The following is a 25,986-nucleotide window of genomic DNA, read 5'->3' as shown; positions in this document are numbered from 1 at the left end:
AGTATCGCCCACTCAGACCTCTTTCTTCTCATGGTTTATATGTGGAATTAAACGTTGGTTTGATTCTCTGAGCAGAGGGAAAAAAGAAACGGATTATTCTGATGTAAGATTCATCATCATAAGGTTGAGATTGTGTTTCTTAACCTACGGCATCATTAATCTCCCTGCAACATCTTTTAAAAACCCATTTTTAAAAAAAATAGACATGGCTTTACCAGCCGACTATTCCCTTTATCTGTAAAAACTCAGACAGCTATATGTACAACTACCATTGTATTATAAAGTAGATTTTCTCAATCTGCACATCAGTGTGGGTTTCTTGTCACCACGTCTACTGCGGGATAACACCCATGAAAACACCTGCCAGAGAAGAGGATTGTCACAGGAGATGTCTCCCGCTGCAAGTTTGTGTTTCTTGTATGAGGAACTCGGGCTGCACTATGTACAGGCAATGTGGCTGGCGGTCAGCCTTACAGATGTGTTTGTGTGCTTGCATTTAGGTGGAGTGAGGGTTTCTTGTGTTCACTTCGCCTTCAGCTGCGAGCGGCACTGAGGATTCACACTGATGACTGATCCCACACCTGCAAATTTACAATACAAGAAAGGTTAAAAGAAAAGAAAGGGATTGTCATCGGTGCACACAGTTAAAATTAGAATTGGTGTATGACTAGTAACTGGGTTGCTCTGTCATTTAGTAATAATGTTCTTGAAGGAGTACTATGAATCTCAATAGTGCTTAAAGGTGGAGTATGTAAGATTTTTAATATTTTCAAAATAAATTAATAAAATAACTACAATCATAATCAGAAAGTTTTTTTGAACATGTAGGTTCCAATCTGTTCATATTTGATGCGTTATTAAATTACAAGTTTAATTAATGACAAATGACAAAAAGCACATTTTTTTACTGGTAGGCAAACATTTAAGAAGGGTCTTTGTCATTAATTAAACTTGTAATTTAATAACACATCAAAAAATGGGCAGACTGGAATCTACATGTTTTTAAAAAAAAAAAAATCAAACTATGATTGTAGTAATTTTTTTTTTTTTTTAAAATATTGAAAATCTTACATACTCCACCTTTAACTGGGTAACTGAAACTGGTCACAAGGGAAGGAGCTGCAGTTTCATGGTGGATAAAGAGGCTCTTCTGCCTTTCTGTGCTATACAAACTAAAGCACACTACAGGTGTTTCATTCATTCAAATCTCATACTGAGTCATCTTGTGAAATAAGGACACAACATTTTAGGGTGGGATGAATACACTAGCATATCTTGGTGCAGATTTTCAGTCATCCAGGCAAATCCTAAGAGTTTGATTCAGAGGCCACAGGAGCTCTTTTTTTGGTACTTGAAAACATTTAATCTCTCATCCAAAAGGCTGCTTCTGTCCTCACCAAGACAGGGAAAAGAAAAGGAATACAAGTATGTAAAAAAAAAAATTGTTTCAGACCTGTGGATATTCGAGTAGGGTCAAGTCAGCGAAGATATTTAGAAAAAAGGGTGCTAAATAATGAAGAAAAAAGAGCAGGAGCATTGTCAGCCCATCAGTGGCTGGAGTGCCTGAAAAACTCTGAGGGATCTTCTCCAAACACAATATTCCTGTGCATTTCAAAACCAGCAACACAGCGTGGCGGAAACTGGTCCACGGAAAAGATAAAGCAAAAACCCAGTTCATTTGGACAAGCAGGTAAGATACAGGTGACAAAGATCCTAACAACCTGCAGGATGGTTGGATGGACTAAAACCTGTAATCAAGCCAAACTACAGCTCCTGAACCTGGATCTACTCTTCTGGCAGTTTCAAGCTGAAGACGGCTTTCAGATGAAAGGAGAAATGCTTTCAGACAAAAAAAATGTCCAGTGGGCTCGATTCAAGCTTTTAGGACACTTTTGGTGGGATGTGTCATCACAGCAGCAAAAACCAATGTGAGATTATGAATCAACAGACCAGCACTGATACTGGGAGCAGCTTTGTAGTAATGGATAATAAAACATGATGTTCTTCTTCATTAAATATTACAACACTTTGATAGTTGCCCTCAATTTTTTTTATTATACTATTTAATATTACTTATACATCATTTAAACTACTTTTCATTTATATTATTTAATGTTCATTGTGCTTCATGGCTGTCACCACTCGTAAGTAGTATGTAAGATTAATGAATGAAAGAAAAAGGAGACATGCATCCAGTATCAGTGGGACGTACCTTGTTAACAGGGGCCAGCTGTGTTCGGACGGACCCCGCATGCAGCCGAGCGCTGTCCCCGAACCTCCCCGGAGACCTCTCCCTGCGACTGTCCAGCACTCTGCCCGGTGACTTCTCCCTGTCCAGTGGTCGAGCAGGAGATTTATCTCTTCTGAATTCAGTGCGACCTTCCCGGTAACGGTGTGGGGTGCTCGGCTCCCGATGCAAGCCGTCATGGCTGCCTGGACCCGAAGTTAAACGCTTTGTGATGTGCTCTGTGTAGGTGGGGGGACCTCTCTTACTGGGACTACTACAAACAACACAGCAGAGAGTCACAGGCTACATCAGTGCCAGCAACAACTCTTTCACAGAGGAAGACGTCATAGATGTCACTGCCAGCCTACACACACCCTTCAAGTGTTATTAAGTGATTTACAAGTAAAAGTGTTTTTATTCCACAAGCAGTCATTCATTCGTTATCTTGACTGCTTAGTCTGACGAAGGGTTGCGAGGAAGCTGGAGCCTACCCCAGCAGTCAACAGGCGAAAGGCTGTGTACACCCTGGACAGCTTGCCAGTCCATCGCAGGGCCACACAGAGACAAACAACCACTCACGCTCACACTCACTCCTAGGGGCAATTTGAGTAATCAATTAACCTAACATGCATGTTTTTGGACGGTGGGAGGAAGCTGGTGTATCCGGAGGGAACCAACGCATACATGGGGAGAACATGCAAACTCCACTCAGAAAGGCCACTGTCCAAGCCTCCCAGGGATCAAACCAGCGACCTTCTTGGTTGCTTGGCATAGTGGTTAGCCACAGTGCCACCGTGCCCCCCTATCCCACAAACACTGCAGTTTAAATTAAATTAATTTGTTCAGCATACCCTCGACTGGAGCCGGTCCTCTGCAGCTCTCCAGACTCTCTGATCAGGCTTCCCTTACAGCAGATGACCCGTAGTTTGTTCTGGTAGGAGGAGGCGAGGTAAATGGCTCCAGAGGAGATGGCCGGGCCCAGGTAACGAGGGTTTGGAATATCAAGGTGGGCCAGAACTGTGGGACTGCAAATGAGGACAACGACAAGGGAAGAATGTCTTGCAAAGAAAAATCATATCTAAATACACACAAAATGGGCAGTTTCTCACCCCAAAGCTGCGTGTCCCTGAATCTCAATGACATCCAGGGAGTTGAAGTAGGTGACAAACAGGTAGGGCTCTCTGTAGGCTGCATCATAGGAGGACAGGGTTAGAATAGATCATCAAGACTCATAAAAGTAGAAAACTGAGATCAATTCATTGTGTATTGATGAAATATTTTTTATAGGCAACAGCCAAAAGCAGCGAGAGTTACATTTACCAAAAGACAGAGGCAGACGGCTCCACTTGATTTCATCAGTGCGACTCCTTCGTCCATAAGAGTCCACAAACACACCAAACTCTGTTACATAAACAAGATTTTCTTCAGATTTTTTGCCATAAACCATGATAGGAAAGGATAAGTGTCCATTGCTTGTATGCAGACTGGAGAACAGACACAGGTGGCTTGTTCTAATAAAATGTTTTTTAAGTTGAATTCCTTGTGTGCTTCTTAACTATAAGCCTGAAACAGTCACAGATGAGGACGTCACAGACTACACTTCACCTCTTTTATCTTTCTAGCACAGTGTTGAGCTTTCTATTTGCGGTGTGTTTTAACTTCCTCACCATGAAAACACAGAAGGTATTCCTCCTTCTGCATGCCGCTGGCCACCTGCATAATGGCGATGGGGAAACTGTGTGAAGAGGCTGCAAACACAGCTGAAGCCAGAGACACATCATTCTTGTCCAAGAACTCTGCAGAAGATGAAGCAAAGGAATGAAGTTTGTGTTTCATTGTGCAAATTGATGCATTGAGTTAAATTAAGTAGGACATTATAGTTCTGTGGCACTTATAAACAATCCCACCAACTCCACTAAAGACAAAAACCCCAGCGTGTCTTACCCTCAAGTACATACTGCTTCATTTCAATCTCGTAGAACTTGTTGGTGCCGATGATGATGCTGTAGCTGGTAAGATGGATGCAGCTGCAGGGCTCAATGGTTTCTATTTCCTGTGAAACAGAACTATTGGATGTGAGGTAAAAACAAGAATGGCACGATTTTTTTGTCTATTTATAATTCTAAGATCTTTAAAATATATAAATTTGAAACATAAACTGGAATCATTAACTTAAACCCAAAAATAAAAGCAATCGTTTGCCAAGAAGTGAACACATTGGACTTTGAAATAATGGTGAATGGTCATGTGGTCTGAGTCCAGATTTATAGTTCTAGACAGGGATAAAAAGACATCAGGGCACCTGGAAACAATGTCCCGACAAAAAAAAAAGTTTAGCTTTTATCTGTATAATGAACTAATATCAATTTATTTAAATAATCCTTATATGTATGTTGTGTCTATTTATGTGTTATATCATTTTACCTCATGCATTAACCTGCCAAGGGACTACAGATACAATTTAGACTGAAGAGCTAAATCAGACATATTTACATGGTGAACCTTTTGTTAATCAATAGAAATTGTGACAAATTTAAATGAATACTCTGAAATCGGCCATCTTAGATTTGCTGCATGTCTGCAAACTTATTAGGAAACCATTTTCCATTTGAGCACTTTTCACCAACATAAATATAACAGAAACTCGTTAACTTGGTTTGATTGATAAATGTTTCCTTAGTTGAGTTTAATGGGCGTAACAGAGCAGTTACAAAAAATGCCCACCAGGGGGAGTAGACACACATGTAAAGTCAGTGCAAACTCTCACATCTCTACATTTGACAGACTTCTCATGTACATTGATTCTAAAAGTTCTAAAAACTAAATAAAGCATAGAAACTATGTATTATTTTATGTCAAATAGAATAAAGGTTTAAAAAAAAAAACTATCAGAAAGTTTATTTTATATGTAATTTTCTCATTTGATTGTTGTCGTTACCACAGTTGGCCACAAGAGGGCAGAAACCCATCTACTGGTAGAAATGTAAACAATCTTACTAATTAAACTTGTATTGCAGATTTTTTTTTTATAAAGGTTCTTTCATCCTAAAATATTCTGCTTTTACTTTAAATTTAAAAAGTGCAAAGAATTTTTTTGGTCATAAACTCTACTAGTTATGAAATTAAACATTTCCTATATTTGATATTTTCTGATTCATCACGTCTCTCATTTTTATTTCTCTGTGAACAGGTGGTACTCACCTTACGAATGCAGTATTTGTTAAGATTGTCATTGTAGCGCAGAATGGTTATTTTATTTGGCATAGCGGCACATATACAAGGCCCGTTGTCTACCTGGAAAGAGAGAGTGCACGTCACTTTGTACGTCCATTACATCAAAGCAGCAGCATCCTTTCATCAAAACACACTATTTGTTCAGACTCAGGCCTCTCAGAGGAGAAGAGCACCTACTCTTCCAGCAGCAAACAGATGACAGCCTTTCACTGTCTCAAAGATGTAAGGAGCCAGTTCAGACTGGCTGGGCAGGTGGGACTGGGCCAGACACTGCTTCACTCTTTTTATCTCCACCAAACATAGCGCTCGCTCATCCCCTGCAGCACACACAGACATATGATACACACAGCTGATGGTCAGATATAGATCTCTCTAAGATCATCATCATCTTAGATCATCTCTAAGTCGAGTGATGCTCACAAGTTTTGTTAAATTCATTAGAATGTCATGTGGCTTGTGAAAGTTTTAATGGTACATAATAATTGTAGCTCAATGATGATTGTAGTTATTTGTGGCAATAAGCTGTTATTACCATCTACAGACAATTAGAAAAGTTGAACATCCTACCAACGATCATCAGCAGTTTCTCCTGCTCCTTGATGATTTGGATCTGAAAAACTGATCCCAGGCCTGGGATATGAGTCAGGGAGTTTTTGATAACATTCAGCGCATAGAGTCCCTCCTCAGATCCCACCAGAACAATCTGCAAGAAAGCACAAAAAAATATTTAGATGAATGCAAATGAAAAATGATTTCACACTTCTTCACAATTCTGAATTCTTGATTTTTCAATAAGACTGCTATTGTGGTTTAAAACATGCAATCATTCATTTATTTTTCAAACCACTTAGTCCAATTAAGGGTTATGGGGAAGCTGGAGCCTATCCCAGTAATCATTGGGCGAGATGCAGGGTACACCCTGGATAGGTTGCCAGTACATCACAGGGTGGTTTAAAACGTGCAAAAGGAAAAAATTAATGTATGGTTGTGTGCAGCATGGACAAAAAGGTGCGAGTACCTGATCCGTGAGAGGCAGGGTGCAGTTAATATCCAGCCTGTCATCTCCTTCCAGTTTCAGCAGAGAATTTCCAAGCAGCTTCTGAAAGAGCAGAAGAAAGGTGAGTGGTCAGATGGATCCCAGCCTCCTCATGACCACAGCGGGGAGGCAGCAGAGGAGCAACAGAGGGGGGCTGGAGGGTCGCAGGCTCAGGGGTGGGACCAAATCACAAGTCAGTCTTCTTTTTCAGGTTGCAGGCAGGAAGAGATTCAAGAAATAAAACATCAGATGTGCATAAATGAAAAGAAAATAGACAAAACAATTTGTTAAGATTAAATAAAAGGTTTTTTGTTAAAAAAAATTATAAATCAAACTCTCGGGTAACCGTAATTATCAGTGACTCTAGTTTCCCTGAAAACAATAAGAAACAGTTTATATGTTGAATGACAAATGTTTTCAATAGAATTAGGTGAGAAAATAAAAATGAAAATAATGTAAAAGTAAAAGATAAAAAAAAAAAAACTGTTCACAAACTGCTCTAAGATTAGAAATACAGACAGGTTACGCAGACAGTGTTGTTGTTTTGGGGTTTAACTAAAGTCCTGCTCAGCAAGCCGTACTTCACCGCAGAGTTTCTTTTAGGTCTGACATCGGTCTGCTAAGATGTCAGGTTCACTGCAGAGTGTTTCAGTAAAAAAACAAATAAACTACATGTTTTTTCCCCACAAGCTAATATGTAGCAGTTATTGTTGTGGAAGTGTCGCACTTGATCAGGGATTGGCAAAGTCGGTCCTCGAGTGCTGCAGTCCTGCAGGTTGTGGATGTTTCCCGCTGCAGCACACCTGAAACAACATCATGGGCAAACATGCTTGGACAGAATGTGACAACAAGCTTTTGAGGAGAGTCATTTCCTATAAATACGTGTGGTGAAGCAAGCAAACATCTAAAACCTGCAGGACTGTCACCCTTTAGGACAAGAGTTGCACACCCCTGCAGCAGATAGTAGACACAAAGGTACTTTTGTGATAATGATTTTTTTTCCTAAAGTCTATTTTCCATTAGCTTGATCATTATGTTACTTTTTTTAAAAATCATACATCCTCAGTCTGTTCATCTGTCACAATAAAACCAATGACTAAAAGTGTTCTGAGTTAAAGTCAAATGCTTTGTGTCCCAGTCTCAGAGGAGTGTGCAGAGGGGGTAAAACAGGTAGAAGTACAAGAACACACAAGCAGGTAAAAACCGATTCCTGGTCCTCTGGACAGGACGGCTGCAGAGGATCAAACCACAGACAACAAGATCAGACATCTTGGTGAGTATTTGACTGCTGTGGTTATCGAAAGTCAGGGAGAAATATTTCAGCAACGTTCTAACTGATTCATCAGAGGAGAGTTTGTACAGGATGGTGAGTAGTCGAGAGGAGCAGGCGCAGCAGGTGAGATGAAAGCAGGGGAAGATGAGCAACAAACACAAGGACAGACACATGCACTACTGTGTGCCTTAAGACAGATTTCCAGTGTGTGTGTGTGTGTGTGTGTGTTAATTTATGCCTCATGTCTTCATCTTTATAACTCTTTACCTGGACCAGTGGAGACAGAAGAGTTTGTCTTTTGGACATTGCAGCCTATGTGTGCAGTGAAACCCAGTGGAATTGGCAAAATAGAGCAAATCAACAAAACATGCCCATATACCGGACATACAGTGTGGCACGATGAGAAAGCAACATACAGGAGTGAGAGAGACAAAGAGAAAGAAGAAAAAGAGAAGAGGAGAGAAGAAGAGGACAATTAATGCAGATGTAAGTGAAACTTGGGGTTATCCATTAAATGTTTAGCCTAAACCTTAGACTCTGCAGAGGGGGAAGGCAGAAGGTAACCAGGACAGACGTCATACGAGGTTACGATTTGTTTCAGCTGCCTTAGAGATACTCACTGCGTCAGCCTCCGCCTTCTCCCGAGAAGCTCGTCCACCAGCCACCACAGAGTCCATCACAGCCACCCAGCGCTGTTTGTCTGGGAAACTGGGGGCCATGAAGTAAATAGCCTGACCAGGCCAGCAAGGAGGGTGACAACGTGACTCCAGCTTCAGGACATAGGGAACATCTGGGACACAGAGAAGACACGTCTAATTCTGATAATTAAAAATAAAATGTTGAAAAATAAGACAATAACTCTGAACAGTGGGAGGGGATTCTGGAGTGAAACAGGAGAATCAACATGTTAATGTGAAGCTCCAAATTAAGAAGAGTATATGTTTCTACCTGACTTTGCAGTGTTTGGCAGCTCAGATGCTCCTACAGCTCCATGAACCACCACCTCTCCATCGGACAGACACAGGTCAAACTCCTCCAGAGGTTTCACAGACTCTGGAAACAAACAGATTTAGTGGCAACTCGTGGTTGTTAAGATACTGTTTCTCATAAGCATCCATTTGAGTTTAATCATAACCTTCTCTGGGCTCGATGTCATAGATGGACACTTTAGTGCCATCCAGAACCACATATTTTCTTTCCCAGCCCTGGCCTCGTTTTCCATTCCTGCAAATGCACAATGTTATAGATGAGAAAGTGCAAATGCTTTGATTTAAACTGGTTTTACCACTATATGTGTGATCTGTGAAAGACTGCAGGCAGCATCATCATCTGGCTGATGTCATTCTGTTGGACAAGACACTGATCCATAAACATTTGGGCAGGGCATTAGCATGCAGAGCATCAGACTTAGGTGTGTTTTACTTGTGGAGATCTAACCTTGGCTGCTTCATCCATCCCTCGAGGTGCATGTGTCCGCCAGCCTCTTTGAGCTGCTGTGCCGGAGAACTGCCTTTGTCTCGACACAGGCCCTCGGACAGGTGCAGGGAGCAGTCGCTGGACATGCCACATGTCGATGGGAGGCAGGCGGAGCATTTCGGGTGGCACAAAGCATGACATTCTGAGAGGGAAAATATTGTTAAAGGGACAGCAGAGTTGTAGCTTCTCTTCCTGGTGTTACCATCGCTCCAAGGAGTTAGGACATTCCAGCAAGGATTAGGATCAAAGCATATGAAAGAAATAAAATATATATATATGTATATATATATATATATATATATATATATATATATATATATATTTATACATATATACATACTTTATTTAATTTTCTATAAGCCACAATTGTCATAATTTCAAGGATTGAATATTTTAAATATTCCACTCTATGTGTAATGAATCTATAAAATATATAGGTTTCACATTCTGAAATGAGTGATGCAAAATATTGAACTTTTTCACAATATTCTAATCATCCGAGATGTACATGTAAAGGATTTAACAGTAACTGAATGGTGAAAGACGGTTTGCCTATAAGGGACCCTCTAAGTTTATTTCACTCTGTCCAGTGTCTGTATTAACCTGGCTTGGACAACACTGCCAGCTCAGACAGAGCTCAGCTCAGCTGCACAGCTCACTTCCCAGAGTATCACAGCTGCATCGGAAATTCACTGTTTCATTTTCTTCTGGAGATTCAGACTCACAGCTTTAGAATCGTACCTCATACTCAGTATTACTGGTTTTTTAGCCACCACTCACACTGGGGTAACCTTTCAAATACTTCACAAAAGTCCACCATTATCAGCTTTACCCTAGACACACTCAGCCTATTGTCTGGCTAGAACTTTCCCAAGGCATATGCACTGTAAAGCAACTTCTCTTTTGTTTGCTTAATGCAATTCACACAGCTCCTTCTCCCATGCCCACTCTTTATCAGTCTCTATGACATCTAATAAAGCAGGGGTGTCCAGCTCCGGTCCTTCAGCAATCCTGCAGCTTTTCCATGTATCTTCAAATAAATGTACCACTGAGCAGAATTTCATTGGCTGATGAATCCATTTAATGTATGCCAGGTGTGTTGGAGCAAAGATACAGCAAAAACCTGCAGGACAATGACTCTTGAAGGCCGCCTTTGGACACCACTGTATCTCAGTGTTTGTTTGCTCCACTCATCTTAAACTTTTTGGGGACCTGACATTGAATTGAACCCCACAAAACGAGTCTCCTTCTCCTGGCCTTGAATCACAAGACTCATTTAGCCATTCAGAGAACTTTAGAAGATAATCTATACTTTTATTAAAGCAGTAAACTCCAATTATTGAGGTGCGCCTCAGGGAATTTTCATTATCGCAAACAGTCACAGTAGATATCCCACATCTGTGACTTACCGAGACAGGTTGCTGCTTGGCGACCAAAGTGAACGGTATCCAGGCACACAGTGCACTTGGCAGCTCTCATGTTGAGTCCCACTGTGAATCGGTGAGGGGTGTTGTGGTGCACCACCTTCTCTCGCTCCCTCTCTCTGTCTCTCTGACTGTCCTTCAAGCGACGGCTGTACTCTGAATAAAGTCAGGGAACACAGTGAGGGCAGGCTTACTATTACTCTCTCAGCTGCCGCCAACACTTCAAAACCTCAGAGCATCATGCCGTATCATCTGAGAAAACAGTAGGATGTTGAGCAAAATGCATATGCAAGTGAACTCTGAAGAAAGCTTGAAAGAGAATATTAATTGAATCAATCCTGATGCTGGTGCCCACTCACTGCTGCATGTTTAAAGGCATTATCCAGTCTGAACTGTCTCCAGTGTTTCCAAATCTACAACCGGTTTAACTACACAGGATATCGGGGCTGATAATAAATAATAGTCACATATGAACTGAAAAATACTTTATTAATCTAAGAGGAAATTGGTAAAAAGAAAAAAAAGATGTGAAAAGCACAGGTGAACAGGTGACAAATAAGATAAACAAATAAAAACAGACCACCCAGGTGAAGTGAAACCTGATGATCTCATTCCTGTAACACCCGTCAAGGGGTGGGAAACCATGAACTGCTCCGCAAGTTCTTCAAGTTAATATATGGAATGCAGGAAAATATTTAATAAGAGTCATGTTAGGCGGACAGATCACAACCTCTCCAAAAATGACACATCTACCAATATACAGGCTCAAATATCTACCAGAGGTTACAGGACGCTACTGTGGTGCAGTTTTCTGAAGTCATGTTGTTCGATGTGATGGAAATGTCTCAGAGCACACAGAGCATCATAACAGGCTGACTCGCTGCAGACTGATTATGCAGACTGGGAGAGTCTTCGATGAACATGAGTATCAGTGCTGGACCAGTGAACAATGTACAGCCAGATTCACGTACAGTGTTTACCACAGAGCAGGATATACAGTAGTGGCTGCAGTATTCACTGACTGTAAAGATCTGTAAAAATCCAGGAGTCTTAAAGAAATGTCTTTTGTAAGCACAAGGAGATCTCCTCAATTTAAGGCTGGCGGCTTTAATGTTGTGGTCTGCTTTTTTTTTTATTTTTTTTATTTTTTTTTTTAAAAATTTGTTTACATATGTTTACTGTCATAGCAATGTGGTTAGAACAGAACATCTTACATTTGTTAGTTTTCCATTAGGAGGCAAAAAAACCTGAAGTGCTATTATTTTGATAGCAGTAAGCACCAACAGTGTTGACTGGTGAAGCACAAGGCCTGCTTCCTTTGTTTGCTTCCGTTTGGGTGTGAAAGCAGATGCAAGTCAGCCCAACATAAAGAGGTGAAAACAATCATTCCTTATGACTTCATTTAACACATCAAGCACTTTGTGCTACTTTTTGTAAAAATGCTTTTTAAATAAAATAATCACAATAAAGATAATCTCCCTTTATTCTTCCTTTGTGTTTCCACTCTGGAGTGAACATCAGGTTACAATAACACAAGATTAATATGGAAAACATCCGGTTTTAACATTGTTATTGTAACCTTGACTCTTCCAGTGAGATGACTGGATAATACCTTTAGTTCAAAATGTGGGTTCAAGGGTTTTGTGCGTTGCAGAGTATATCATATGCTGCGTCTCTGTGTAGGATGTAAAGTTCAGGTGAGGTTGGTGTGAACAGAGCAAAGTTCTGCAAATCAGACTTAAGCATCAGCAGCCAAGATAAAATGCTTCAGATTTCTAAAGCTCTGCATTGGAACTTTGTGCGCCTCAGCTGACACATGAGGTGGAGTCTGACATTGAAAATGGTGCAGAGCTTTTAAAATCTGGCCTGTCAGGGATGTGAATGTGGCAAAACGAAGAAGGGAGATAAAAATCAAACTGCAGAAACCAGGATTTTGGACAACTTACTTTCAAAAGTGACCCTCCTTCCCTCTGAAAGGTGTGTAAAAAAAAAAGGATAGTGAAAGCTTCATAAATGATCCTTTAAAAGTGAGAAAATATGAGTGTTCACATTCTGTATCGGCTTGTAAGGGGCAGAATGTGTCAGGCATGAGGCTGAACGCCTACAATTAGTGTCAAAATGAAGGAAAAAAAAAGACTTCTATGATGATCATTCATTACTCACCTTCAGGTGTAGGAGTATCCTTCCTGCGTCCAGAGTTGGAGGGTACGAGTCCGGTTGGGCCCTGCTGGTGTTCTGGAGACTTCACCATGGCAGCCATGATTATCTGCTGTCGTGTTGTGGCAGGATTTGCAGCGTTGCCATGATCCTTATACTGGAGAGCTGGAGTTCAATAATTTAATTCATTCGTTTATGTCATTATATTGTTCAAATACAGCACTTTTTATATGACTACATACCATATATTTCACATCAAGCAAAGATCATCTTCAATTTTGATGTTTCAGACTCATTTTAACGTGAATTCATACATTAGTTATCTCATTAATTTAATTTTAATCAGTCTTCACACAGTACTGCATCGGCAGAGTGGTTTGCATAATTAATAAAATGATAAGACTTCTGTGAGACTCCAGGAAGTGATCCTACAGTCTTATGAACATCAGTTCACAACCATCTTACAAGAAATACTTTATCAGGTGCAGAACCTCCCTGAGTCTCCAGAATTTCAAAGAATTTTCCTGAAGTGTCTTGTGTAAATGTTTGGTGGTTGTCTTGTTAACAAGCCTAAGGTGCTAACACTGGGAAAAGCTTTCACTGCATCCATCCTGAGTGATCTCCAAGCATCTGCTGCAGAAGTGCACCACTACCCCACAGTGCTCCCATCATCATATCTGGCTTTAGGCGGGCAACTAATCCAGAGGTGTCAATCAGCTGAACCTTTGTTTCATCAGAGCAGATGTTTTTACTTATAATAGTTGTTCAGGTTGTGTGCCATTTACTAAAGAACAGCTTCTGTCTGTCTCCTCTTACTTATAGGGCCTGATTGTTGCTTTGAGTTGTTGTCATCCTGTCAGGTTCTCCAAGTCCACTAAGAGATTGTGGATTTTACTCATAGTTGTCATTGATTTCCTGTCCACCGCTCTTCATCTGTGATTACTCGGGTATATTGAAGCAGACTGCAGCTACTTCCAGTCTTCTTCATTTGGAGAATAATAAAAGCTGTTGGACAGTTTTCACTGTGTGAGAAATGTTTTTGCATCTTTCTTTAGATCTGCGCCTTGACACCATGTTCTAGTTTTCACTCATGCGTCAACTGTGAGACAGATAAGTGCCTTTTCTAACTATGTCCAATGATTTCTGTTAAGCACTGGCGGATTTTGTAAGACCTCTGATAAAAGAAGGAGGCACAAACCTATTTCTGCTTCATCATAAAGAAGTTTTGTGTGAAGTCTGATGAAAAGTCTATGTGGACTTGTGTATGTGAAACATCTTCTCTCTCCACATCATCAATGTCTAATGCATGTTGTAGATTACTGAGTGACTACCAGAGAGAATATGTTGCTGTAGGGCAGTCTAACCTTCTTCTCTCAGAGATCGCAGTTCTCCCCTCATTTTCTGCAGAGCATCTTCCAGCTCAGAGCAACGAGCGCGCTCTTTATCCAGAGCTGCCTTCATGTCACTGTACTGCAGAGGCACGGGCTGAATGGGGGGCACAGGAGAGACCTGGCCTTGACTCTGACTCTGACCCTGGCTCTGACCCTGACCCTGGGCCTGGGCCTGAGCCGCCATGGCAGCCAACAGATCTTCCCGACGGCGCCCAAACAGACCCTGAGAGGCCGGCATAAAACAGAGAAAACAATGCAGCAGGAACTGAGCTCAGAGAAGAAAAGCTGTTAGAGTTCATCCATCATTCATGAATCATGATTTTTCTGTGTTTTTTTCTCTCTTTTTTAAAAAAAATGAAGCTTGATTTGATACGTAAACCCCTCTTACCTTTTTCTTCTTGGAGCCACCATGGGCCTGTGCCTGAAGGAAGTCGATGAGTTTGGTCTGCTGAGTGATGGTCCCCTCCATTTTCACCTTCTCATGAGAGTATACAGCCTGCAGGTGGAGCTGAGTGAACATCACTACTGCCATGAATTTCTCTTCAAATACTTCACTTCACACAGAGGGGGAGACGGAGGGACTGAAGGATGGGTGGAGGGGAAGCGGGTTCTATGCTGCGTGGTGCATGTTTTTTTTGTTTTTTTTACTCAGAACAGGAAGAAAAACAAAACTGATATTAACACAAAGATTTACTCCCACTCCAGTGTAGACTGGAGTCTTGCCCACTTATTTATATATATATATATATATATATATATATATATATATATATATATATATATATATATATATATATATATATATATATACATATATATATATATATATAATTTTATATATATAATTTTTAATAAAATATATATATATATATATATATATATATATATATATAAATAAGTGACATATGAGTGTGTTAAAGCACCTGGATATTCTCGAGCTGGTACTCAAGATCAGTTCTCTCTGTTTTGAGCAGATCAGTCTGGTCCAAAGCGTCCTGCAGCCCCTGGGTGAGACGGAAAATGTGGGTCTTCTGAGCATCAATCTGCTGCTGCAGTTTCTCTTGCTGTGGAGGAAAAGCAGCTGTGATTGACTGACTGCTTCTCACGATGGCACCAGCTGAACTTTTCAGCATAATTTGACCTTTTCCTTCACCTCTTTCTTGTAATTTACTCCCAGCAGAGATTTTATGTTAATCTTCAAGCCAAAAAGTGGAGTACAACATTAAGCACACACACACACACACACACACACACACACACACAAAAGATCTGTGCATAAAACACAAAAGAAAGCAGTAAAGATCAGTGAGAGAAAAATGTAAAAAGCAGTTTACTTCTTCCAGCAGTCTCTGTTTCACGTCCCTTTCACTCTCTAGCTTTTGCTGCAGACTGCAGGCGTTCATCTCCAGCATGGCGTGTTTCTTCTCCAGATCATTCAGCTGGGCAATAAACACAGGAAGGGTTTGTTGTGACACTGGTTAACCACACAAAGGTAAAATGCTTATTTTTCATTGTAGCATCGTACACATGCTTACAGTGTCTGCGAGGCTTTCAGCCTTGAGTTTCTGGTCTTTGAGGGCCTGCTGCAGGGCCATGATCTCATCTTTGTGCTCCTTAACTGCCTGCTCCACAGCCTGGCGAGACTCAGTGCTGCGCTGCTCTGCACGAAGCCTGGAGAAAACCTTTCTTTACAATTCTTATTTTTCAAGAAGTGCACCTTCTTATCTTCAGCTTGGGTAAAGGCTCATGTTTAATGAGAGAGAAAAATAACCATTAAAGTGTGTAATAATGTGCTTTTAGTTTATCAATTTCATTATCTTGCCCTGCCAACTTTAGAACAGTTCAGTTTATTTCCAAGAAAACATTTTGACAACCTCAGGAGAATACGCCTAAACCTGTTGCATTTAGTGTGTGTAGGAGGAAGAAGCCAGCAGAAAAAGCAACAGAAACATTCAGAGCGAATGTTTTGGGTAAATCTTTTGTGGTAAAAAAAAAAAAAACAGAAGCTCAGGCCTTTCTCAAAATAAAGCAGGCATTGTGGCTAAAAAGCCATCAAAGAAATATTACAAGGACAAAGAAAGTAATATCTCTTTTGAAGTCAGTTATCGTAAAACATAAACACATTAAGAAGAAAACTACAACAGAAGAAGGCTGCAGAAATACAGGTCAAACTTTATGCCTACTCTGGAGGCAATGAAGTCATTTTTTGTCCTCACAGTTACTGTGATTCAGTTTGTGAGTATGGTTGGCACCTGCTCTGTTTCTCTGTGTCGAGCAGCCTCTGAACATCCCTGGTTCTCCTCTCAGCTTGGCTCTTCTCCTCCTCCAGCGTTGACCTCCAGGCCTCCCATTGTCTCTCCTTCTCCAGCAACTCGTCGTTCATGCTCTCCAGCTCCATAACCTGTTCCTCCAGCATGGTGCATGTGGTCTTCAGAGTCTCAAGGTTCTGTTTGGATTAAGAGTTCAAGTGTTATTCATACACAAAACCACATGGCATGGCATGGCATTGTATTGTATCATATACAATGTGGCGTATCTCATTGTAGCGTATCATATTGTAGCACATTGCATTGTATCACATCGTGTTGTATCATATAGTATCGTACCTTATCACTCCACATGCATCATAGCTTAATATGCCTCACTGGATTGTACTGTATTGTTCCAAATTGTATTATACTGCATCGTGCCCTATTGTACCATGAGGTTTCGCACTGTATTGTATATGTTCATATTATAATGTACCAAGCTGTAGACGCCACGCCACGCCACGCCACGCCACGCCACGCCACGCCACGCCACGCCACGCCATGCCACGCCACGCCACGCCATGCTACATGATTGGTGTGTTTTTGGCATGCTACAACTTATTTCTCAGTTGTAACACAGAGTTTGGCTTCTATAAACAGAGAACTGTTGTGCTCTGACGTACTCAAACTTCAAAGTTGCCAGCTTTGGTAGTCTTTATGAGAATCATAGTAGCAAATCGGAGTGTTGGACCATGGGCTGATATGTGATGATTTGACATGATCTTCAGTGTTTCAGTACATGCTGTACTATGCTCAGTAAACACTGAGTAAAGACAGGAACCTCGTAGTTTGTCTCATCCCAGCAGAAGGTTCCTGGTTGAAATCTTAGCTTAAGTCTTTCTATAAGTAGTTTCTACATTCTCCCTGCGTATGTGTTGTTCTAAACAGCTAATCTGTTTTGTTTTTCTCATTTGTCTCTGTATCTGCCTAGTGATGGTCTGCTGCAGGTAGATAGACAATGCTTTGTTTGAAATTTTGCACTCTTCTGACGTGTTTGACTCTCCTGTCTGGACTCATGTAAAATCAGCGAAGACAGTCAAGATGATTATGTCTGCCTTTAGTTTAACCAGTAATCACAAAATTGCACCAGAAAAGCTTGTCAGCATCAGTATTTTTGGTTAGTATTGGTATTTGGACAGAATGTTTTCTTTATGTTACAGCTCAACTCAGTGCTTCTCGTCTTACAACGTACTGCGTTAGACAAAGCACTTGGAGACAAATATAGCCTCTGCCGGCGTTGCAGCAACACCACAACCCTCTGAAGTCCAACGCTTCCACAGCTGACACGACCTGGGAGTGATGGGGATGACACATCCCTCCCACACACCACCCCATCCCTCGATTATGACTTCCATCGCTGGTTACACAACCAGCAGGACTGAGAGCGCTACTGGACACCCACACACACATCCTCCCACAGGGGCAACGCACACATCGCACAGCCTCATCTCACTCCCTGTCTCTTTCTTGCTGCAACCAGAACACAACACATAACGATACTGAAATAATCCCAGTTTCTGCTGCCTGATTTGCTCTAAACGCTGTCAGAGCTGGGCAATGTTGAGGTCACCAGTTAACAGGCATAGTGGATATGTCACATAAGGGAAAATCATATGGCTGGCTGTGTGAGAGATGTATGCAGGGACATGAACACTGCTGTCTTAAAAAGCAGATAACTGATTCACATGAAGATAGATGATATTTTTGTGGCACTTGCAGAAAACTTTCATGTGATATAATCTACTCTCATATATTAAAGTGTTATTGTCACATGTTGGCTGAATGTTTCATCATTCGGTCGACTCAAAAAACCGGCTTGAACTGTCTGAGTGTTTATTTATTCATGCACTGACACAAGCCAGGTATTTTAGAGAATGAATAAATGAAAAACTGCAGTGTTTCCCTGTCTGGTGGCGAGCCATTTCAGGGTTTGCACTATGCAGAAAACAGGTCACATCTTCAGTGTTGACTATGTTGATGAGTTTTGCGATTGCTCCAATCGATTTTCTTATTCGTGCCCTTCTAAACTTTGCCTCCATGCATTATTTTCCTGCCTGCACCTCGTCTAATTTGCATGCTTCCTCTTGTGACCCTTGATGTAAGTAGGAGGACTTTTCCACTTTCTTTGTTTTTCGTTCAAACACATCTGACATAGAATCCAAAACATCTGTGTTAGATGTGTTTGCATCAACTAAGGAAAAACCTATTTAAATAAAAAACACTGGGATGCTCTAAATGGTAAAAGTACTAAAATGAACATTTCTACTTGAGTCAAAATACCCTGTAATTAATATGTAGATATACAATGTGGGTTTTGGTTTTATTTGTTATAACTAATTCCAAATTTGAATCCTGTTTTAAAGCTGATTCTATCTGCAACCCTAAAAATATTTCTCTCTAAGTTAAGAGGACTGGCCAAACTCTCTTCATGATGTGAAAATGTCCACAGTAAAATGGTTTGATTTCAAAGTTGTGCAGACAAGAAAGAACATTTATACAGCATGTGTGCAGGATAAGCTGTGCAGCTCCGTACCTGTTTCTGGTTGTTAAGGTGCATTTCGCGGTCAGCTACCTCACGGCGTAGCCTGTCAACATCCTGGCTGAGCTGCAGTCTGTCCTCCCTCTCATCTGACGCCTCGTCCAGCTGCTTGGACAAGTAGAAGTTCTGACGATTCAACTCGGCGTTCTCCTGAGTCAGAGTGGTCAGCTGCTCCTCAAGGTCTGTGATCACCTGCAAATAATAGCCACAAAACTACAAGTTACAGACTGAAAGTGTATAAGTGTTTAAGAGTATAAACTGTTTTTGTGGTCAGTTTATACTCTATGGTTGGATGGTCTGATGCAAACCTCAGGACCTCACATCCCTTTTGGTAAAAATCCAATCCACCCTATTTATAAAGCACATTTTAAGAACAGAACGTCTCCAAAGTGCTGCACAGAGTCAAATATCACAAAATAAAAATGAGATAAAATATAATAATGATGTCATGAAAATATAAAGAACAAGTAAAACAATTAAAAAATAAATAAATACCTAATTAAATAACTAAAAAGAACAAATAAAATAAATAAAAGACAAAGAGGACCAAACAAAAATAATTTATCATGACTTCAGCCTGAAATTTATGTGCCTGACTATATCTCTGTGACAGTCATTAATCTTTGTCAATAACTGTGTTGATCTAAAAACTTTAGATAAGATGAAGTTGAGGTTAATAGAGCCCCTATAAAGTGAAAATCCACTACCAACCATGAAGATTAATCATACTGTCATGATTTGGTCTTAGAGGTTCAGAGTAACATTCAGGGCTATTAATACATCACAAAAGTTCAGAAGTACTTTAGCTTCAATTGAATGATCGGTGAATAGACATGTCAGCTGGCTGCACTGTCCACACACACTGCACATAAATTATGTACCACTGTGTCAGAGATAAAACCATGTCAGCTGGAGTATGCTGTAGCCCGGATTGCAACTACATCACAGTAGCAACGTCATCCCAGGGTGCTGGGGCAGCTAACCCTTTTCATTTCTAACTGCAGTGATACAGACCTGTAGTAAAAAAAGCCACAACTCTTGTCTGACTACAGTAAAGTCAGGCGTCTAAGTGTAAAGACAAATGAACTCTACAAACTCGAGGACTTTCAATATAGCAAGGAATGTTAACAGCATGATAAATGTTTATTTTACAATTCACCTAAAAGGAAAATATCCTAGTAACATTGTACATGTGCATATTGTTTTTAATATTGCATTTCTGCAAATAATAATTTTGGTATGATATGTAGGCAACTGGTTTAACTCAGTCAGTATTCAGATCAAGGCGCATGCTAATCATTTCATCAGCATCAGTCATTTCCTCTCATCAGCTGTGACTACTGAGCACGCTGCAGGGAAATGAGGGTTAGAGGCTGATGAGCCTGCCTGTTAAAAGCCCCTTATATTCAGTTCTGATGGGAACATGTATACAGTGCAGAACTTCAAGGAGACAGGGGAAAGAAGCAAAGCTTTTAAGTACATAAATTAGCTGGGTCTGCTGTGCATCTGTTCCCCGGAGGCAGGGGACTGACAGCATCAACTAAATTCTTAAGGCGGGGCAAGAAGTCAGCGGTGGGATGGATGCAGTGGTGATCTGGCAAGCATCTATATTTACTCTGCCCATTTGTCAATCTGATCCATAAAGCAACTGGAAGAGCCAAGGTAAGTCACATCCAGGGCTTTGTTTACAGCTCTGTTGGTGGAAGCAGAGTTTACTAATTAAAAATGAACAAACATTTACTGGGAAATTGATGGTACAAAAGACAGATGTTTTCTTTTTGTTTTTTTTTCCAATTAAATAAGACTGTTAAACACAAATGATGAGTAAGAGTTTATACCCTTCAAATGAACCACTTTGCATTTGTTTGTATAATTCAGAAGTGACAGATTGGCTCTATAGTTAAATGCCTAAAATGGCCCCACACATCATTAAAAGCACAATGTTTTGTGAAAATCTAGTTTTTAGAAAAGATGAGAAGTTCTCTAATAATTTACCAAACAGTGACAGACCAGAGGGTGGCCAAACCTTTCAAATGCTTTAGTAATAAGACTATTTTTCTCCACATTTTAATGTTGTAACGTACCTTAAATAAGCTAGCAGCCTTGCTAGTCTCCTGTTAGTTATTTAGCATTAGCTTAATCAGCACTAAGACATCTGGATTCTGTTTTTTGTTTGTTTGTTTGTTTGTTTTTAGTTTATTTTATGCTCCAATGTGAATACTGATTCACTAAATTATTGTTTTACAACATAAACACCCTCACTGAAAAGTAAATATGACGCAGTTAATCCACATGATCTGATTAGCACTGAGATTAGCACTGCTATGTAGCTTTATGCTAACATCAGGTCAATAGCCTTTCATTACATTAGTAGTTGTACTTGCACAAAGAAAAAAATCTTTTGTAGAAATGTGCAATCAAATGTCAGTAATTTTTAAAGGCAATGAATTAAAGAAGTACTTCCAAATTGACCCTGCGCGGTTGTAGTGATTCTGCTGATCTATAAGGTCCTCCAATGACTTGTCAATCACCTGAGATATCCAATCAAGTTTCAGCTCCACCATGGTAACACAATCTTGTTAATTTGTTTCTGAATCTGAGAATATTAACCAGCAAGCTCTCATTTGAAAGTCGGGAACTTGATTTAGACCAGTTTCGGCTGTCAACATAATCATGAAAAATAAGCTAATAGTTAACACTATGCATCAGTTAACTGCACAAAAACAATATCCTTAGTGAATTATCCTCTTAAGATCTGGGCATAAAAACTGATGACAGAGCTATAAACCTGATTAGAAATTAAACATCAAAAGTCTATAAGAACTATAGTGGAACATGAAGTGCTACAGCAAGGCCGACCGTCAGTCATTGACATGGAAAACTGACATTTTTCAGCCTTGGAAACTGTATTTAGATTCATTATGCTAGCAAAAATGTTTATTTTGTCTGCAGCGGGTGCAGTTATACTACAGTAGCTTAGTTTGTTTCCAGGCATTAAATTTAAGTTCTTGGAGCCTCAGAGAGTGTCTGAAGGTCTATCTGCAGAGTATTTGGTTAGCTGGTCAGTTTTGCATAATTCTTCAACAGGTAAAGAACTTAGTAATTAATTATAGATTTAAAAATAATCACAATTTTTGACATTCAGATTGATTTAAAAGCAGAATAATTATCAGACCAATATTATAGAATTTTGCAGGTTAAGAAATACTCCCCGCTTGATGAAGAACTTGGCCATATTTTCCTGATTACTGGCCAGCTGAATTTATGGATGTTGCTATCTGAACAGTTTGTAAGTGGGAGGATCTCAGAAGTAGAGCAAAGGGATAAAGGAGGACTGTGATATTGTCGATGTGGATTCACACTATGTAAATCTGATGGCCCTTAAATCCCAAAAATAATTTCTCAAAGTTGGTAGGACAACAGTTTGTGTCTTCTCATGATGTCTAATAATAAAATAACTTCCAACACAAGAGCAGATGGAACTTCACAACTTCTAACAACTAAATAAAGCATTGTTTATCCAGATAATCAGATAAAACACAAAGAATCACCAATAAATAAATTCCCAGAATGTGATTCTGCCAAACAATGAAAACAATTTAATAGAAGCCATTATCTTCCTGACCTCTTGTAATGTGTTAATGTGCTCGATGGTTTAATGGAAGCAAACAGACTGAGAAGTTATTTAACACTCTTGTAAAAACTGTGTTGCAAAAAGCAATTTTCACCTTGACAGTGACAATCATGTTAGTGCTGCTTTTGAAATAATCTGTACTCCTGGATTTACTGTAGTAGTGACTAACATGGCTGAAAGGTGCAATGAAATAGTGAGAATAAGGAGTCAAATGCTTTAAAATGAATTCCTGAGAGTTACAGAGATGCATATGGGCTGAAACACGGCTACTTTAGGTTATGCATGATGATGTGTAATGATTCAGCTAATGCTTGCTGCCAGGAAAACTGTCTATTCCTGGAAAGAGTGAAAGAGCAAAAAAAAGGCAAAAAAAAGGAGGGAGAAAAAGAGTGCAAAGCTTACAGCACAGCTGTCTCTCAAGGCATCATACTTGCGTTGTATCTCGTCTCTGTGTGCCTGTAGGAGACATGACAAGAGAGACAGACGGACAGATATCACTGCCAAAATTCCACAGCACCAAAGGAGACATGATCTTCAGCACTTCTTCACTTCCTCTTACTCTGAGCACCGTGATCTCCTCCTCAGCCTCTGCTGTGGTCTCTTCCAGCTCAGTCTTGGCCTGCTGTAGCTGGCTCTCCAGGGCATGGCGGGCTGCCTGCAGGTTGCTTATCTGTGATTCGCGCTCTTGCAGTGACAAGGTCAGTTCCGTCACCTGACGCTTAATCTCTAGCTTCTGCTCCTCATTCTCCAGCCCAATCTACAGGGGCAGAAAGAGTGAAGGAGCATGTGGGACGAAGAGGAGGAGGGGAGGACACTTTACCTCAAGGAGCAGTCAGAAACATACTGACTCTGCCTTCATGTGATGTTCAGGTCTTTACTGGAAAATAAAAACTGTTTTAGCTCTTTTAACTCTCTTTAGCTATTTGTAACTGCTGCTTTCTTTTATTCTTTTGGTGATCATTCACCTGTATTACAGCGGCATACATAATTTTAATACAGTTTTTGAAGTTTTTATAATTTATTGTCTTTTTCTATCATATCTTTTGTTGTTTTTTTTCCCTTTCAGCTTGTCCCTCTTAAGTGGTCGCTACAGCAAATCGTTGGCAAATGTTTTTACACCCAGTGCCCTTCCTGACGCAACCCTCTGCATTTATCTGGGCTTGGGACCAACCCACAGAGAACAATCATTACCATCAGGTCACAAGACATGCTAGCCCACCAGCTTTAGCCACTGCCACCCTCTGATACATCTTTTGTACACTGTTAATGCCTTTTGCGCCATCATTGATGCTTGAGGCTAAAAATATGCATACACAAATATTTCAATATTTTTTCTTTCCAGAAGTGACTCTGACAATTTTAGATCAGCTCAAAACTACCAAACATTTAACCATTTTTAGGATTTCAACCCTTTAAATGCCTGTTTTTAAATAATAAAAATCAGGAGGATGGAGCTTCGATTGGGATTAGTTTTAGATATATCAGGGATTTGCTTCTAAATTGTTTTAATTGCATTTATATGTAATTTACATGTGTATTTAACGTTGGATACCCCCTCTGGTGACCTTCTTGACCAAAAATGCGCCTTTGACTTCCTTTAAAATGGCTAAAATTTATGTATATCAAGTTTATTGGATTTTTTTTATGCATATGCATTTTAGCCCCAAAGATCCCCACTGCGTGCTTCTCTCTTGTGTATGGTCATTGTTGGTCACAGAGGTCACTAGCAGGTACTAAAAAAGGCACAAGGAGTAACAATAGCCACAGCAGTATGGTTCATTTCTGCAAGATTACAGCAACCTGTCAGCTAGTGGTGGGAAAACAAAAATTAATAGAAGAAAAGCAGAACTTTTCTAAAGAATTTCTTACTTGTAGAAGTAACTTCCTGCATCTCAGTGTCATTAAGTTGCACTCATGTTTTGTACTTAAAAGTTTTGCCACATTTATTTACATGTAGCTCATCCTATAAACATCACTGTCTAAGATCCAACTAAGCTGCACCTGCTTGTGCATAATCACGTCGCTCTGTGTGATTACTTCCTCACTTCATATTCAGGGATGCAATTATACACAGGTGTGTTTTAACAAACTGTAGCCAGACAGGCACAAATAGAAGACTGGAAGTATCCTCTATGTAGATCCTCTTCACGTATTAAATATTGACTTAAAATGACTGACATCATGCACAATAAGGCATAGGAAACATACTGAGAGACAACCAACAGGACAGTGAGAAAAAAGCCTGCAGCCACCAATCATCACACAAATCTGCTTAATAAACCACCTTCACACTTCTATACCACCCCCTCCTCCAATAACATCTTCTCACCTCTCGGAGCCTGGTTTCCAGCTCCAGCACGCGGCTCTTATTGCTTTGCTCTTGCTGACTCATCTTCTCTAGATGTTCCTCCAGCTTAGCATTCTGGGCCTCTAGCTTCCCAGCCTGAGACTCCAGGTAGAACTTCTGCTGGCGGAGCTCCGAGATCATCTCCTCCTGGGCTTTCCTGACGGGATCACACATCAGCTTTAAAACAACAATCATTACAAGCATTTCTGACTGAGTTATTTGGTTATTTATTAATTATTTCACACCAACTTTAGATAAAAAAAAAAAAAGTTTGCTAACATGTTTTATTGTTACTGTCAGGCTGAAAATGAATGTCTTGTAGGAACTTACATGTTCTTCTGGGTGTAGATGCTGCTGTTGGCTGCCAGTTTGTTGGCCTCAGACAGCTCTGCAATTCTCTGCTCCAGGCTGTTCATCTTTGAGTCCATCGCATTAATTGTCTGAAGAGAAATTCAGGGCAACATTACTTGTGTTTTAATGAGACATTTAGTTAAATCTTCACGTATTGGATTGAAATGGGATCAAATTAAGGTTAATTTGTGCTCTGCAATAAGATTATTCCAAACACGGATCTGTGTCAGTGTGATTAATTTTAAAATGCAGCTGAAATGGTGTCATTTCCAAGCTGGTCAGTTCTTACCGCCTTCTGTTCACTGATGACGCTGCACTTCTCCCGCACCTCCTCCTCATATTTGCTCTGACTGGACTCCAGCATCTCCTTATCAGCCATGTCCGCCTTCATCTGAGCCTCAAGCACCTGTTCAATGCCAGCCAGCCCACAGAACCATAACCAGGATATCACTTAATGGGACACAGAATGGTGTGAAGAAGGCAACACCTACAAATTCACCAGCTAAATCAAATCCACCAGACAGTTTAGAGCACTTCCTGCAAGTTCAGTGGGTGAAGGCTGGTGGGTGGGGGGAATTGCCTGTTGAT

General features: G+C 40.3%; 1 protein-coding gene across 1 annotated transcript in view; it reads right to left on the bottom strand.

Annotated features, from left to right (window-relative positions):
* Positions 1-557: 557 nt before the first annotated feature.
* citb (citron rho-interacting serine/threonine kinase b) overlaps positions 558-25,986 on the bottom strand; it is a gene marked incomplete at both ends in the record, with an annotated part of 38,473 nt that continues 13,044 nt past the window's right edge. The window contains 31 exons of the mRNA XM_079251707.1: positions 558-581; positions 2,213-2,501; positions 3,079-3,252; positions 3,337-3,415; positions 3,548-3,628; positions 3,895-4,023; positions 4,172-4,280; positions 5,429-5,521; positions 5,639-5,778; positions 6,029-6,164; positions 6,480-6,560; positions 8,038-8,082; positions 8,391-8,560; positions 8,719-8,823; positions 8,906-8,994; positions 9,208-9,388; positions 10,656-10,826; positions 12,617-12,640; positions 12,834-12,992; positions 14,192-14,441; positions 14,607-14,726; positions 15,142-15,282; positions 15,553-15,657; positions 15,754-15,889; positions 16,471-16,664; positions 19,061-19,258; positions 23,103-23,156; positions 23,260-23,457; positions 25,030-25,204; positions 25,378-25,487; positions 25,688-25,804. Coding sequence (XP_079107833.1) covers positions 558-581; positions 2,213-2,501; positions 3,079-3,252; positions 3,337-3,415; positions 3,548-3,628; positions 3,895-4,023; positions 4,172-4,280; positions 5,429-5,521; positions 5,639-5,778; positions 6,029-6,164; positions 6,480-6,560; positions 8,038-8,082; positions 8,391-8,560; positions 8,719-8,823; positions 8,906-8,994; positions 9,208-9,388; positions 10,656-10,826; positions 12,617-12,640; positions 12,834-12,992; positions 14,192-14,441; positions 14,607-14,726; positions 15,142-15,282; positions 15,553-15,657; positions 15,754-15,889; positions 16,471-16,664; positions 19,061-19,258; positions 23,103-23,156; positions 23,260-23,457; positions 25,030-25,204; positions 25,378-25,487; positions 25,688-25,804 — 4,077 coding nt within the window. The remainder of the gene's footprint in view (positions 582-2,212; positions 2,502-3,078; positions 3,253-3,336; positions 3,416-3,547; positions 3,629-3,894; positions 4,024-4,171; positions 4,281-5,428; positions 5,522-5,638; positions 5,779-6,028; positions 6,165-6,479; positions 6,561-8,037; positions 8,083-8,390; positions 8,561-8,718; positions 8,824-8,905; positions 8,995-9,207; positions 9,389-10,655; positions 10,827-12,616; positions 12,641-12,833; positions 12,993-14,191; positions 14,442-14,606; positions 14,727-15,141; positions 15,283-15,552; positions 15,658-15,753; positions 15,890-16,470; positions 16,665-19,060; positions 19,259-23,102; positions 23,157-23,259; positions 23,458-25,029; positions 25,205-25,377; positions 25,488-25,687; positions 25,805-25,986) is intronic.

The sequence above is a fragment of the Telmatherina bonti genome (genome assembly GCF_933228915.1).
Source record: "Telmatherina bonti genome assembly, chromosome: 13".
Taxonomy (NCBI): domain Eukaryota; kingdom Metazoa; phylum Chordata; class Actinopteri; order Atheriniformes; family Telmatherinidae; genus Telmatherina; species Telmatherina bonti.
This window is presented reverse-complemented; position numbering and strand designations above follow the sequence as displayed.